The sequence below is a fragment of the Myotis nattereri genome (genome assembly GCF_964212035.1).
Source record: "Myotis nattereri genome assembly, chromosome: 5".
NCBI classification, from domain to species: Eukaryota; Metazoa; Chordata; class Mammalia; order Chiroptera; family Vespertilionidae; genus Myotis; species Myotis nattereri.
The window spans coordinates 46,460,476-46,477,924 of record NC_138080.1 but is presented as its reverse complement, the minus strand read 5'-3'; the positions used below and the strand labels follow the sequence as shown (position 1 = coordinate 46,477,924).

Below are 17,449 nucleotides of genomic sequence, written 5' to 3'. Positions count from 1 at the left end.
AACGATGGGCGGAACGACCAGTCGCTATGATGCGCACTGACCATCAGGGAGCAGATGCTCAATGCAGGAGCTGCCCCTGACCAGGAGGTGAAGGGTGTATGCCCCCGAGAGGAAGGCGACTGGCGGCAGTGATCGAGAGCAGGGCCAGCCGGCTAGTGGGCAGCGCTAGGCCACTAGCCAAGGCAGGTGCCAGTAGGGGCCCCCCGATTACCTCACCCGCTGGTCACCCCACAGAGGGCAGGGCTGGTGAGCTGCCCGCACCAGGCTGCCAGCCAAGGCGGGTGTGAGCAGGGGCCCCTGAACGCCCTGCCTGCTGGTTGCCCGATAGATGACCCTGATTGCTGGCCAGGCCTAGGGACCCTACCCTATATATTGGAAACAGTCTCTTAGATTTAAAAATTAAAACCGGGCAAGGCTATTCTAACACTGAAAAAACAGGATGATGCAGCGATGACATACATGGACTCTGGCTTCCACATTTTGTGGTCAGCCCTGATTCTGACACTTATAACTTTGTGACAAAGACAATTACTTAACTTCTCTCCGCTTCAGTTTTTCCACCCATAAGATGGGGAAAATGGTACTACTGCCTCAGAAGGATCATGTTATGTACTACTTTCTATAATCAGGGCAAAAAAATATACATACAACAGCAAGATGCCTTTCATTGGTGCATGCAGCACCCCAGATTGCGAGAAAGGTGTCCAACTGCTAGTTTAGGCCCGACATCTCCCGAGGGATCCCAGAGAGGACACAGGCTGGGCTGAGGGACCCCCACCTCCCATGCACGAATTTCGTGCACTAGGCCTCTAGTGTGTGTGTGTGTGTGTGTGTGTGTATAATTTATAATTAATTTATTATGATCACAGTATAGAAAAAAATAACTATAACAACAACAACAAAAAATAGCCCAGGCCAGGTGGCTCAGTTGGTTGGAGCGTTGTCTGTATACCAAAAAGGTTGCAAGTTTGATCTCCACTTGCGGTGCATACAGGAGGCAACCGATCAGTATTTCTCACAATGTTTCTTTCTCTTTCTCTCGTCCTAAAATCAATAAACATATCCTGGGGTGAGGATTAAAAGAAAGGATAAATATAAAAAAACCAATATTCTTTTATCATTATGAGAAGCAGTATGAGATAATAGTTCGTTTGCAAACTTAGCTATATACCAGAATCCTTGGGGACTTGTTAAAAAAACAGCTTTTCACCCTAGCTGGTTTGGCTCAGTGGATAGAACGTCAGCCTGTAGACCGAAGGGTCCTGGGTTTGATTCTGGCCAAGGGCATGTACCTCAGTTGCAGGCTCCTCCCTCACCCAGGCCATGGTCTCGGCTTGTGCAGGAGGCAACCACTCGATGTGTTTCTCTCACATCAATATTTCTGTCTGTCTTTCCATCTCTCTTCCACTCCCTCTAAAAATCAATGGAAAAATAACGTTGGGTGAGGAAAAAAACAAACCAACAAACAAAAACAGCTTTTGAGCCATAACTATGAGACATACCAAGTCTCAAGACCTCATCTGATACTGATTTAGCCAAACTACTAGAAGAAGCAATGTAATAGCTAAAGCTCAAGAGCTTTAGTATTAGACAGCAATGCAAATGATTCTTGTCTATAGAAATAAAAATTGTTCAGGTGGCAATGCAGTTGATTGATAACCTACATATGTGTATGTTTTTTGAATGCTCTTTGACTTGGTTGTAATATCTTACTGATTCCCTCATTATTGATTGAGTGAAATGAAATCTTCGACACATTTGTTTTATATCTTAAATATGTTTTTATTGATTTTTTAAAAATTATCTTTTTCATAGGTTTTCTTCTTGATTTTTAGAAAGAGGGAAGGAGAGAGAGAAATATCTATCAGCTGCCTCCTGCAAGCTCCCCACTGGGGATTGAGCCTGCAACCCGGGCATGTGCCCTGACCGGGAAACATACCAATGACCTCTTAGTGCAGGGATAATATCCAACCAACTGAGCCACACCAGCGAGAGCATGTTTTGATCTTTTAAAAAATTCTTAAACATGTTTTATCTATTTATTAAAAGATGTTTAATTCAAAGACGCCTTTATATATTTTGAATGTGAGAAAAATTCCAAATTAATAATTCTATTCTAACATACACTTAACATGCAGTTTGTAGCAAGACTAAATTATTAAGTTTAAATTGACTCTTTGTTTTAATTTGTCAATTTGTTAAGCACATAATTATTAAAACATTTACCTTTGGTGCACCATCCTTTTGTATGCCTACATCATTAGTGGCAATTCCTTTTATACTACCATCTTCATGAAAAAGGACCTAAAATGAAAACATATTTCATTATCACATTAGGATTCAAAATGACCTAGAAAAGAAACAATAAACAGCCTTAGATTTTTTTTTAGAAAGTGAACATGTTCTCTAGATTATAGAAATACAGGCTTTAAAACATCCAGGCAAAAGGAAAAACATGTTCTTAAAATACTGTCTTTTAGAGTATGAAAGAACACAGCTCAAACAGCTGGAAATGAAAGAAATGCCACCACCTTGATCAGGAAGAAAATGGGGAAGCTACCAGAGAGCTCACTAAAACATCAGTAAGATGAAACCAAAAGCTGTTTGAAGAGTTCCGATATCAAAAAGATGTACAGAGCCAGAAACCAAGGCCTGTAACAAATGAAGACCATCAGCATGGATGGAAAGCGAAGTGTCAGGAAAGCTTCTGTCCCAAGTGAGTGAAGACTCCCTCCCACTCCACCCCCGCAAAAAAACCCTAAACGAAAACATAACAACAAAACAAAACAGGTAGACAACAGCCCAAAGCTGATTAAAGTTTATTTCTGGAGCAAGAAGAAAGAGGAAAAACTGGTCAAAAGTATACTTCTGAGGATGAGAAATAGGTTATTCTGCTTCTGTTTCCTCTCTGGAGGAAAATGCTCTTTGGATAGGAAAGTACAAAATGTACATTAGAAGCACATAACAAAAAGCACAGGAGTGGAAAGGTAAAATAAGGATTTGCAGCAATGGAAATAAAAAGAATGAAAAAAACATTTTACTTGATACCTTGAAAATGAATTAACAGTAGAATATAGCTATGAACTAGAACTGAAGGCTGGCTCAGAGTCCCAAAAAACTGATATCCTATTGATAACTAGAGGCCCAGTGCATGACATTTGTGCATTCGGGGGCAGGGTGTCCCTCAGCCCAGCTTGTGCCCTCTCACAGTCTGGGAGCCCTTCGATGGATCACTCCAAAGAGGTAGGCCCTGCCCACCCACCACAGAGCCACCATGGGGTAGCCTGGGCCTCCCTCTGCGGGGTGATCATGGGGTGATAGCAGGGCCCCCCCGACCAATCGCATAGCACCCGCCTTGGCTGGCCTGGTGCCAGTGGGTGTCATAGCGTGGTCATCTGGACGGTCATTCTGCTGTTTGGCCGTTCGGTCGATTTGCATATTATGCTTTTATTATTAAACATCAGCAGTTCTCAACCTGTGGGTCACGACCCCTTTGGCGGTCAAATGACCCTTTCACAGGGGTCGCCTAAGACCATCCTGCATATCAGATATTTATATTACGATTCCTAACAGTAGCAACATTACAGTTATGAAGTAGCAACGAAAATAATTTTATGGCTGGGTCACAACATGAGGAACTGTATTTAAAGGGCCAGAAGGTTGAGAACCACTGTTATAGATGATCTTTAAGGAAATAAGAAAAAGAGGAGGTACTAGAGACTTGAGTGTGTATGTACTCTAAATGTAAAAATCATGGATTCTACACACCACCTATTTGTGATTTTGACATGAATCTCAAGAACATTTTAACCAGGAGAAATGTAAAGTTCCAACCTTGGGCCCAAAATACAAAATGCATATGTATGGGCTGGAAAAACAAATTAGTAACAGCAAGTATAATACAGGGACCTAAGAGTTTTTCTTTGACTTACACACTGTAAAGGTAAAAATACAAAATTATTTTGAATTTTCCCTGGCTCAAAAATAAGAGATTCTTTCAGCAAATCTGTTAGAAAACTTAACTGTAAACTCATTCTCTGAGATATATGTGAATCATTTTATTTTATTTATTTTTTAAAAATATATTTTTATTAATTTCAGAGAGAAAAGGAGAGGAGAGAGAAAGATAGATAGAAACATCAACAATGAAAGAGAATCACTGATTGATTGCTTCCTACACATCCCTTCTAGGGATCAAGCCCGCAACCCAGGCATGTGTCATTGACCAGAATCGAACCCAGACCTTTCAGTCAGCAGGCTGAAACTCTATCCACTGAGCCAAACCAGCTAGGGTGAAGATTTTGTTTTTAATAATTTCCCCAATAGTACTTAGTGAATATCAACAGTATGATATGGTTGCCAAAAGAGTTATTTTGAAAGAATTAACAGAATAACATTTTCTAGAATGAAGAAGGTAATGGCCCTACTCCACACTAGGCTTGAAGTAGTGTATGCATTCTGGGTGCCACCTTATAAGAAAATAAAAGGGAAATGTATTCAGAGGAGGGCAATGAGAATACTGAAGGAACTCAAATTATTAACACAACTGAAAGAACTGAGAATGTTTAAGCTGGGAAAGAAACACCACAAGAGTAAAGTTAAGGAAGAAGAAAGAGCAGGGCATAATTATAAATGAAAGGTTTCTTTCCAATTGGAAGAGGGCATAGATTTGTTCTATATAATATCTACACTAATAAAAGAGAAACATGGTAATTGGCGTAGACCACTACCCTTCTCATTGGCTAATCAGCGAGATATGCAAATTAACTGTCAGCCAAGATGGTGGCTGGCAGCCAGGCAGCTGATGCGAACAGTGAGGCTTGCTTGCTTCAGTGATGGAGGACTCCAACGTTCCCCGCCTGACTTGCTGGCCTCTCAGCTGCAACTCTAAGCAACTATGTTGCAAATGTAGAAGCTAAACAAAACCCCAGAAACCTGCTTTACTCAGCGGGGCTTCAGCCAGCCAGACCGCAACATTGTATCAAATACAGACGGTAAACAAAGGCCAGAAACCTGTTTTCAGCAGCCGAGGCCTCAGAGGTAAAGCTGGCCCAGAATAAAAGAAAAAAAAAGAAAGAAAGGAGCAGTTGGGAGCTTCAGTCACCCGTCAGCCTGAAAACGGCCCTCAGCCCCTCAGCCAGACTGGCCAGGCACCCCAGTGGGGACTCCCACCCTGATCCAGGACACCCTTCAGGGCAAACCAGCCAGCCCCCACCCATACACCAGGCCTCTATTCTATATAGTAAAAGGGTAATATGCCTCCCGGCACCAGGATCAGCATGACAGGGGGCAGCACCCAAACACCCTGATCGCCCTGCGGCTCTGTGCATGACAGGGGGCAGCGCCCCAACCCCCTCATCCGCCCTGCTCTGTGTGTGACAGGGGGTGGTGCCCCAACTCCCCTATTGGCCCTACTCTGTGTGTGACAGGGGGGAGCTCCTCAACCCCCTGATCGACCCTGCTCTGTGTGTGACGGTACGGAGCCCCAACCCCCCTGATGGGCCCTGCGCTGTGCATGACAGGGGGCAGCGCCCCAACCCCCTGATCCACCCTGCTCTGTGCGTGATGGGGTGGCGCCGCAACCTCCCCATTGACCCTGCCTTGAGTGTGACAGGGGGCGGTGCCCCAACCTCCCAATCGGCCCTACCCTGAGCGTGACTGGGGGTGGCATTGCAACCTCCCAATCCGCCCTGCTCTGTGCATGACGGGGCGGCGCCCCAACACCCCAATCGGCCCTGATCTGAGCCCGACCAGGGGCTGCACCTAGGGATTGGGCCTGCCCTCTGCCACCTGGGAGCAGGCCTAAGCCAGCAGGGCGTTATCTCCAGAGGGGTCCCAGACTGCGAGAGGGCACAGGCCAGGCTGAGGGACCCCCCCTTCCCCCCGAGTGCACAAATTTTTGTGCACCGGGCCTCTAGTAAAATATAAATTTCTATTCAATATGAGAAAGAGTGCATTACCAACAATCCATTACCAAATGTAAATTTAGAGGTCTTTTCATGCCTGATGGGATTCAATCATAGGTTGGACCATCATTTGATGTGGGTATAATATAAGGAATTCAAGTACTCTTTGGATTAGATCTTTTTAAGATTCCTTCTAATTTTGCAATTCTAAAATCATATGGCTTTTCCTTTTATTTCTTTATCTCTGTACCTTTCTTTGTTTATTCTAAAGAAAACATCACTTCCTATAAATATTAAACACAAAACAAAACTATACAAACCTCAGCAGCAGCATAACCAGGGTATACTTCAACACCAAGGGCTTCTGCTTGTTCTCCCATCCAGCTTACTAAATGTCCCAAGCGCACAATGTAATTGCCATGATTATTCATTGGAAGACCTACAAATAAATGCTTACTTTATAAATCTGACTTTCTATTGATAAAACTAAAAAACATAAATACTTAATTTAAAAATTCAAATCAATGTATAATTTCTGCATAAACATACAGTCTTTTATGGTCACAATTTTGATTTCTATAATTTTGATCTAGAACTCTATTAAATTAAAAACAATATTACAGCATTCAATTAAAAATTCCTGGTTGCCTTTCAAGACTAACTCAATTCTTCTAGACTGGAAGACAAAATAACTGGGTTCCAATCCTGCTTCCCCATAAGCTAGCTGTATAACTCTGGGTAAAGCCTACAAATCTCGGGCCTCAGCTTTCTTATCTGTAAAAGGACGGAATTTCACCAGATGAAATGTAGTTCCTTCCCATTGTGTAATTCTATAATTCTGTGATTATTTATCATACCTTACCTGGAAGAATTGGCACAGGAATTCTATATTTCTGTGTTAAAATTGCAAACCTGTCTTCTGTTACAGGAGTGTTAAGGGGAGCCTAGAAATAAAATATGTTAAGAAAGGAAAGTTTTAGTTCATATCTGTAAGGGTAAATACAGATAAAAAACAAAAAGTAAGGAGACAGCATGGATGGACCTTGAGAATATTATGCTAAGTGAAATAAGCCAGTCAGAGGAAAGACAAATACCACATAATCTCAATTATATGTAGAATCTAATGAACATAATAAACTAATGAACAAAATAGGTCCAGAGGCATGAATGCATGGAACAGACTGACAGATCTTAGAGGGGAGGTGGCTCGGGAGATGCAAATAACCAAAGAACTTATATACATATATGCAGAGCACATGGACACAGATAATAGTGTGGTGAAGGCATGGGGTGAAGCAGGGGCTGGGTGGAAGGCGTTCAACTGTCAACAATAAAATATATATAAATAAAAATTTAAAAAGGGAACTACCCTCCTCAATTTTCTTTCATCATTTTCTTTAGAAAATTTGGACTGTCTTTGTCTCTTTGAGATGTATGGGGATCTTTTTAAAACTTAAATAAGCCAGTTTTGCATCCCAGGAATGTCTTTCTTGGGGGCCTTGGAGACATCTGTGAAATGTGAACATCAAGGAGGATGGCTTCCTGTCTCCCTGTCTGTGGGAGTTTAGCCTAGGAGCTTGCTCCAAGTTGTAATTTCCTGCTTGATGAAAACATAAGACAAATTTTATTTTTCCTTTGGAAAAAGATAATTAACATGTATACAATAGATTGTTTCTGCCTAGATATATAGGGCTTTGATGTGAAAAACTTTTTCTATTAGAATTGATATTCGTCAATAATCATTCATTAATATCTATATCTGATATAATATTGAAAAGAGAAAGTTAATTAGGCATAATTAAAGTATTTCTACTTTAAAGGAGCTTGATATTTTAGAAAGAACAGCAGAAGTTAAATTTTGGGAATTTAGCTTACTCCACATGGAAAAAAATACAGAAATATTTATACAATGTTTTACCTTTACAAAGCATATTCACAGATACTAAATATTCTAACCTTAAAGGTAGGATATATATAATATAACCCATATCACATAAGAAAAAACTGAAATATATAGAGTATAAAATTTTAACCAAGTCATACAATTATAAGAGCAGTAAAACCAACACTTGGTTCTCTGCATATCATACCAGTCCCTTTTCGGGTTAGATGTGGATGACTATGATTCATTGCTTTAGAAAATTAGATCAGATTATCCTCCTTGGCTTTAGCTATTGCAATGTCCAGGAAATGTAGGTAACACTTTATTAAGAACAATGATATAAACACTTATGGAGAAAGTTAGGAAATGCCCTCAAAATCAAAATGCTGTATTTTTTTTTCAGTACAAATATTAAAAGATTTCAAGATAATGCCTTCTCATAAACCCAGTACAAAAATACAACATGTAAAAGGCATTATACAAAAATAAGTTAATATCTTAAAATTATAACTATATATGACATAATTTTATCTATTTTTGCTCCTTTTAAATAAAAAAATCAGTAGTTATCCTTTACAAGACAGAATTACATAAAAAGGGTTTCCATTATGCCAGTAATTTGGAAATAAAGATTCAATAAAGATTAGACTTTTCATTAAAACCAATTTTTCATACTCCCTTCTCCTTCCAGTCTGGGAACAGTTCTTCGAAAGCACGTGGATCAAGGCAAGCCCCTGAGAGAGTATGAGCTCCTATTTGAGCAGCTTTTTCCACTAGACACACACGGATGTCCTTTTCTTGCTGAGCAGCCAACTGCTTTAGCCGAACAGCAGCAGACAGCCCTGCAGGGCCCGCACCAACTATTACTACATCTGCTTCTTCTGCAAATCTCTCCATGCTCACTCCTGTGAGGAAAAAAATTTAAGAAGTACATAAAAAGTCTGGGATGAATATAACCTGCCAAAATCACATAGTGGCTTATAAATACCCACTATGTTCTAGAACAGTGGTTCTCAACCTTCTGGCCCTTTAAATACAGTTTCTCATATTGTGACCCAACCATAAAATTATTTTTGTTGCTACTTCATAACTGTAATGTTGCTACTGTTATGAATCGTAATGTAAATATCTGATATGCAGGATGGTTTTAGGCGACCCCTGTGAAAGGGTCGTTTGACTGCCAAAGGTTGAGAACTGCTGCTCTAAAACATTATTATTTTCAAAAATTGCCCCTCTCCTTTGCATGAGAAGTGTACTAAAGATCTTACTGTATTAATTGTGTGTTCTCTTACTTCTGGTTCCAGTGCATGTTTTATTTTTGCTTCCATAAATGAACTTTTGGCTTTGAGATTTATTATTATAAATTTAGCAAATATTTGTTTTTCTAAATAATATGTAATTGATTTTATAAATTTCATGTATTATTAGATATTTTTACAGTGCCATGAAAAATATTTCCCTCTACAAAATGATACAAAGTATCTATAAAGTCTCAACAATTTTACACAAATTATTACCTACCTTCCCATCGTTTGTCCTTATCCCGGGGATAAATAGTATAGTGGGTAGTAATTCGAGGTACAACGGAACTTGAAGCCCATCTTGTAGCACACAGAGGTAGATAATTTTTCTTAATTTTTAAGGCATTAAAGCACTGATATGCTGCACAAAAATTATAAACATTATTATTTTTTCAATTAGCTTTTCTCAGTAGACTGAAAAAATATATATATTTTTAATTAAATCTTTATTGTTCAGATTATTACATTTGTTCCTCTTTTTCCCCCCCATAACTCCACTCCTCCCAGTTCCCGCCCCACCCTCCGCCCTCACTCCCCACCCACTGTCCTCATCCATAGCTGCACGATTTTTGTCCAGTCTCTTCCCGCATCTCCCACACTCCTTTCCCCCCCAAGAATAGTCAGTCCATTCCCTTTCTATGTCCCTGATTCTATTATAATCAACAGTTCATTCTGTTCATCATATTATTTATTCACTTGATTCTTAGATTCACTTGTTGATAGATGCATATTTGTTGTTCATAATTTGTATCTTTACCTTTTTCTTCTTCTTCCTCTTCTTAAAGGATACCTTTCACCATTTCATATAATCCTGGTTTGGTGGTGATGAACTCCTTTAGCTTTTCCTTATCTGTGAAACTCTTTATCTGATCTTCAGTTCTGAATGATAGCTTTGCTGGATAAAGTAATCTTGGTTGTAGGTTCTTGGTATTCATCACTTTGAATATTTCTTGCCACTCCCTTCTGGCCTGCAAGGTTTCTGTTGAGAAATCAGCTGACAGTCGTATGGGTATTCCCTTGTAGGTAACTGAGTTTCTTTCTCTTACTGCTTTTAAGATTCTCTCTTTGTCTTTTGCTCTTGGCATTTTAATTATGATGTGTCTTGGTGTGGTCCTCTTTGGATTCCTTTTGTTTGGGGTTCTCTGCGCTTCTTGGACCTGTAAGTCTATTTCTTTCACCAGGTGGGGGAAGTTTTCTGTCATTATTTCTTCAAATAGGTTTTCAATATCTTGCTCTCTCTCATCTTCTGGCACCCCTATAATTCTGATGTTGGTACGCTTGAAGCTGTCCCAGAGGCTCCTTACACTATCTTCGTATTTTCGGATTCTTTTTTCATTTTGCTTTTCCGGTTGGGTGTTTTTTGCTTCTTCGCATTTCAAATCTTTGACTTGATTCTTGCGCTCCTCTGGTCTGCTGTTGGGAGTCTGTATAGTATTCTTTATTTCAGTCGGTGTATGCTTAATTTCTAGTTGGTTCTTTATCACAACATCGAGGGTCTCATTAGATTTCTCGAGGATCTCATTAAGTTTATCAGCGGCTTCTAGACAGTTCTTGAGAGACCTTAAAAGTGTAGTTCTGAACTCTATATCTTCCATTGACAGTTTTGTCCTATTTCTTTGTCTCCGCATTTTGTTATGCTTTCTTGGTGCACCCCCTAGTGGTCTTTGTGCGCAGTCTTGTAGTTAAGCCTTGATTGTTGTAGCTAATACTAGGGGGGATTTGATATCCAGGCCAAGTGGCTGTCGAAAAAATATATTTAAAAAATCTAGGATTGAGGATCAGAGCTGGTTTCTGGTTAATTTTCTACTAATTAGCCCTAACACTTTAAACAAATTACTTGATTTGTTTCCTCATCCAAAAAAGTAAAGGGTCACAGTCTAAGGTACCTTCATGACCTAAAACTGCATGATTACACATAATGCCTTATATTTGGAGTCTTGTTTATATTCTGACCCTATAAAAACTGCAGACATTCAGGGAATAGTTTGATCTGTGCTATAGAGCTATTAGTTGTGACATAAACTAAAATAGACTGTACCGTTTCATAGATGAACAATTCAGTTAGCTTTTTTTCTCATAAAGCAATGTTTTCAAATTATAATATTTAAAGTAGCTAATAAACCAATTTATTCAATCTAGCTCATGTCAAGTTTAACCTATAAATAGGATGACCATATAATTTATAATCCAAACTAGCTACTTTTGAGAGTTATAAAGGCTAGTATTAATAATTATGTTGGAACAATATTGGCAAAAATGGGTTTTATAATCAGCCTCTTTATAAATTAGATTGGCTCTCATATATGGCAATATTTTTGGAGCCTAAAAAAGTATACATAATCTGAGTTAGCAAATAGAATTTAATGGAAATAAACAGAAGTATGAAAACATTTATCTGCAAGAAAGTTATTAAGCCTCTGTTGTCCTTAAACCTGCAACTCCATCTCCTTCTTCCCTTACCTGGAGCAGATAATCTAGCATATCAAACCTCATAGGAAGAGAGAAGCAATTAGGTGGGAACTTTCTCAATTCCTGGGCAACAACCTCTAATGTAATCTGTATTTGTGGTACACTTCCACCAAATCTATAACCTCAGTCTAGTCATGAGAAATCACCAGACAAACTTAGATTGAAGGACATTCCACAAAATGCCAGGCCAGTCTATTCCGAAAGTGTCAAGGCCATGAAAGACTAGAAAAGGCAGAGAAACTGTCACACTAAAGTAGACTGAGGAACCAGACAACTAAGGGCATCTGGTAACCTGGATTGGATCCTAAAACAAAAAACGAAAGCTGAATAAAGTATGGAGTTTAACAGTATTGTATCAATGTTAATTTCTTAGTTTTGATAATTATATTATAGTCATGTAAGAAGTTAATCTAGGCAAAGGTTTTATGGGAACTCTGTGCTATCTTTTCAACTCTTCTGTAAATCTAAAATTTTTTTTTAATTTAAAAATAAAGATTATGATGATACAAAGTAACTAGGAAAAGATCAAAGACCTAAATATAAGAACTAAACTATAAATTTAAGAAAAATACCCCCACACCTAGGTGTATATTTTTGTCACCTTGGAACAGTGGTTACTTAGCAATGACAAAAGCAACAAAAGAAAAAATAGATAAGCTGTACCTTCATCAAAATGAAAACCTTTTGTGTTTCAAAGGATATTATCAAGAAAGTAAAAAAATAACCCATGAAATGGGAGAAAATACTATTTGCAAATTATATTTCTGATAAGGGACTTGTATCTAGCATATATAAAGAATTCATTTCTAATATTAACAAAACAACAACAATTAAAACCAGACAAAGAATCTAATTAGATATTTCTCCAAAGGAGTTATACAATGGCTGTTAATTACATGAAAAGATGCTCAACATCACTAACCATCCTGGAAATACAAATATCTACACTAATAAAAGAGAAAAATGGTAATTGGCGTACAGCGCTATCCTTTTCATTGGCTAATCAGGGCTACATGCAAATTAACTGCCAACTAAGATGGCAGTTAACTGCCAACAAAGATGGCGGCTAATTTGCATATGTAGGCACAATGCAGGGAGGCGAAAGGGAAAGCAGGAAGAAGCCCCTGCCACTGACAGTGATCGGAAACCCAGGGGGAGAGCTAAGAGCCTTTGCCCTGCCCCCCAGCCATGATCAGAGAATCAGGTGCCTTTTCCGCCCTGGCCAGTGATAGCAGGAAGTAGGGGTGGAGCCAGCGATGGGAGCTGGGCACAGTCGAAGCTGGCAGTCCCGGGAGCTAGGGGTCCCTTGCCTGGGCCTAAAGCGGAGCCCGCGATCGCGGGGCCGCTGCAGCTGCAGGTCCCCGCTGCCCGGGCCGGACGCCTAGTCCAGAGGCGTTAGGCCTGGGCAGGGGCGGAGCCTGCAACCGTGGGGAGCTGGGGGTCCCCTGCCCAGGCCTGACACCTCTGCCGGAGGCCTCAGGCCTGGTCAAGGGGCCGATCTGGTGATTGGTGATCGGAGGGTGATGAGGGTCAACTCCTCTGGCCGAGGCGTTAGGCCTGGGCAGGGGCGGAGCCTACAACCGCGGGGAGCTAGGGGTCCCCTGCCCAGGCCTGACACCTCTGCCGGAGGCCTCAGGCCTGGTCAAGGGGCCGATCTGGTGATTGGTGATCGGAGGGTGATGAGGGTCAACTCCTCTGGCTGAGGCATCAGGCCTGGGTGGGGGGCGGAGCCGGGGATTGGAGGGATATGATGGTCCCCTTGCCCAGGCCTGAAGCCTGGGTCAGAGGCGTCAGGCTTGGGCGGGGGGTGGAGCAAGCAATCAGAGGGAGATGGGGGTCCCCTGCCCAGGCATGATTCCTGGGCCAGAGGCCTCAGGCCTGGGTGGGGGTCAGAGCCAGTGATTGGGGGGAGATGGGGGTCCCCTGTGCAAGCCTGACACCTCTGTCAGAGGCGTCAGGCCTGGGCAAGGGGCCGATCCTGCGATTGGAGGGTGATGGGGGTCAACGCCTGAGGGTTCCCAGTATGTGAGAGGGGGCAGGCTGGGCTGAGGGAACCATCACTTCCCCCCTCCCCCCACCCAGTGCACAAATTTCGTGCAGTGGGCCCCTAGTAAACTATAACAAGTTACCACTTTATATAAGGCAAATAATAAAATAAGTGATAATGAGCATGTGGAGAAATTGGAAGCTTCATATACTGTTACGGGAATGTTAAATGGTACAGCCACTTCGGAAAAAAGTCTGACTGTCTCTCAAAATGTTAAACATAGAGTTTCCATATGACTCACTCCTAAGTATATACTTAAGATAAATAAAAACATAGGTCTACACAAAAAACTTGTACACAGATGTTCATAGTTGCATTATTCATAACAGCCAAAAAGTGAAAACAACTCAAATGTTCATTAGTGAATTGAGAAATAAAAATATATCCATAAATGGAATATCATTCAGCAATGAAAAGAAATTAAGTAGTGATATGTGCTACAACATGGATGAACCTTGAAAACATTATGCTAAATGAAAGTCAGCCAGAAAAAACCCACATGTATTATGAATATTCCATGTATATGAAATATTCAGAATAGACCAATTTATAGAGATAGAAAGTAGATTAGTGGTCTGGCGCTGGAGGGGTTAGGGAGTGACTGTTAATGGGTATGGTGTTTCTATTTGGGGTGATGAAAATGTTCTAATACATGGTGGTATGGCACAACTTGGTGAATATACTAAAAACTTTAGATCAGCGGTTCTCAACCTGTGGGTTGTGACCCCTTTGGGGGTCAAATGGCCCTTTCACAGGGGTCGCCTAAGACCATCGGAAAACACATATATAATTACATATTGTTTTTGTGATTAATCACTGTGCTTTAATTATGTTCAATTTGTAACAATGAAAATACATCCTGCATATCAGATATTTACATTACGATTCATAACAGTAGCAAAATTACAGTTATGAAGTAGCAATGAAAATAATTTTATGGTTGGGGGTCACCACAACATGAGCAACTGTATTAAAGGGTCGCAACATTAGGAAGGTTGAGAACCACTGCTTTAGATAGTGTGAACTGTGTTGTATGTAACATATCTCAATAACACTGTAATTAAAAAAAGAACATTTACAGTCACATACAAAAGATTATGGGGAAAACACTGTTTTGTTTTGTTTTTTAGAATCTTGGATTTAGGAAGGTTTTTCTAGGTATGTATAAATCTCAAAAATCATTATGTCATTTGACTAAAAATTTAAAAAAAATTTTTTGACAAAAAAAGATATAAACATAATGTCTTGCTTAATTGTCTGAATGCTACCAGTAGACAGCATAGTCCTTAAGTATTTGTCTTTTCCTTGTTGTATGCTAAACCCCAGTCTTACCCTAATTTACAGGTATAATATTTTACACTCTCCTTCATTATAGTACTCATTTACAATTCAGCCATGGTTTTATAAAACAGGTTAGTGCTTTTTTTAGTGTCATTCTCTGTGTAAAGGCAAACTAGAGTTATATATCAGAAGCATTAAAAAAACCAACATGAGGGAATGAAAAGATAATTCATAGAGTGGAAGAAAATATCTGCAAAACATGTAGCTGATAAAGAGCTGGTATCCAAAATATAAAAGAATTCATAAAAAACCAAACACCGCAATTAAAAAATGGACCAAAGATCTGATCTGACAACCCACCAAAGAAATACAGATGTACAGATGGAAAATAGGCATATGAAAAGATGCTGAACAGCCCTGACTGATGTGGCTCAGTAGGTTGGATGTTCTTCCGTGAACCAGAAGGTTGCTGATTTGATTCCTGAGTCAGGGCCAAAGCCTGGGTTGGGGGCTGATCCCCGGTAAGGGGCGTGCAAGGAGGCAGCTGATCTGATGTTATTCTCACATTGATGTTTCTCTCTCTCTCTCTCTCTCTCTCTCTCTCTCTAAAAATCAATTAAAAATCTTTTAAAAAAGATATGAACATCTTATATGATAGGGAGCTACCAACAATAATATATTACACATTTAAAATTTTTTCAAGAGGTTACATCTCATGTTAAGTGTTCATATCATAATAAAAGATAGAAAATATCCATGACTTAAAAGAAAACCTCACATGAATTTTTACAGCAGCTTTATTCATAATTGTCAAAACTTGGAAGATATCCTTTAATGGGTGAACAGATAAACAGAATGATGTGCATCTGTACAATTAAATATTATTTATCACTAAAATGCAATAAGCTATTAGCCATGAAAAGATGTGGATGAAACAAATGCATATTGAAAGAAACCAACATGACATTCTGGAAAAGACAAAACTATAGATATATTAAAAAGATCAGTGGTTGCCAGGGTTCAGAAAGATAGAGGAAGAGATGAATAAGTCAAACTCAGGGAATTTGGGGGGAAGGCAGTGAAACTATTCTGTATGATAATGTCATTAACGGCAGATACATGACATACACATATCAAAACCCATAGAGTATACAACACAAAGAGTGAACCCTAATGTAAACTATTATTAATAATATATCAATATTCGTTCACCACTTGTAACAAATGTACCACACCAATGCCAAGATAGTGAAGGAGTTATAGCAATGAAATTTTCAGCAAGTTACTTTACTCTTCCCTACCACATAAGCTCTAAAGTTTATGATCAATCTTTGACTTGGAAATACTATGGTATAAGATCTAGTATATGTCTTATACAAGCAAGTAGCTAATATATTTGTTAGCTGGACAGGAAACTTCCTAGTTAAAATTTCAACTCCCACCCAGGAATGCGCAAATCTCTGGTTTAATTTCCTAACACTAATTCCTGAGTTATACAGCAATAATAATAATGAGGACTTTTCTAATTTTTAACTTGTTCTCTTATAAATGAAACATCTATCTGCAAATGAACAATTTTCTAAGTATGGACTATAACAAACAAAGAGTAAAGATCAACCAAGACTTTTGCATGGATTTGGAATACAGGGTTGGACAAAAGTAGGCTTACAGTTGTTTGGGTTGGACAAAAGTAGGCTTACAGTTGTTCGTATGGAAAATAATAATAATAAAAGAAAAAACTGTGTTTTACATACTCATAATTGTAAACCTACCTTTGTCCCACCCTGTATATAATAAAATTTACATTTTCATGGACTGTTTCATACTAAACAGTTGAGAATTTTCCATTTTAATACCACATCTCATCCTTCATGACCTTATGAGATATTTGGGACAGCTACAATCCACATTTACATTAGATAAAAAGAAATTAAGATGATCCCAGCCAAGCTGAGTCTCAATCCTTCCATCATCTGTCTAGTTCTGAGACTCCAGTGGGTTTGGAATGATATCTGAAGTGACAGAACCTGAGCTGTGTGAAACAAGTTGTTTTATTTATTTTTCTAATTAAGGGAGAGATGACAACCTGGCATAGGATAATTATTTCTATTCTTTAAATCCAATTGCAGAATTCATACATTTTATGTTTTACTCCTTGCAATAAAATGATTTTTTAAAATCCTCACCTGAGGCTATGTTTATTGATTTGAGAGAAAAAGAGAAAGAGAGAGAGAGAGAGAGAGAGAGAGAGAGAGAGAGAGAGAGATCAATTGGTTGACTCACTTACTCGCCCCAAAGGGGTGATTGAACCTGCAACTTTTTGGTGCACTGGACAACACTCCAACTAACTTAGCCACCCAGACAGGGCTCTCCAATAAAATGATTTTTTGACAGAAGTAAAAACCAGGCATCAGACAATAATTAAAGATTATGATTAATCTTAATCATAATACTACCTTGTTTATTCCAACTAAATTAGGTAGTAGGGCAGATGAATGCAGAAGGAAAAGAGATTTGGAGTGACACTTCTAAAGTCTTTTAAACACTAAAAGTCTCACCAAGC

At 39.4% G+C, this 17,449-nt stretch overlaps 1 protein-coding gene across 1 annotated transcript in view; it reads right to left on the bottom strand.

Annotated features, from left to right (window-relative positions):
• Positions 1-17,449, bottom strand: part of ETFDH (electron transfer flavoprotein dehydrogenase) — a 38,077-nt gene that overhangs the window by 18,336 nt on the left and 2,292 nt on the right. Inside the window, exons 2-6 of the mRNA XM_081092244.1 lie at positions 9,310-9,450; positions 8,464-8,693; positions 6,769-6,850; positions 6,227-6,345; positions 2,227-2,304 (exon numbers count right to left, since the gene is read on the bottom strand). Coding sequence (XP_080948370.1) covers positions 2,227-2,304; positions 6,227-6,345; positions 6,769-6,850; positions 8,464-8,693; positions 9,310-9,450 — 650 coding nt within the window. The remainder of the gene's footprint in view (positions 1-2,226; positions 2,305-6,226; positions 6,346-6,768; positions 6,851-8,463; positions 8,694-9,309; positions 9,451-17,449) is intronic.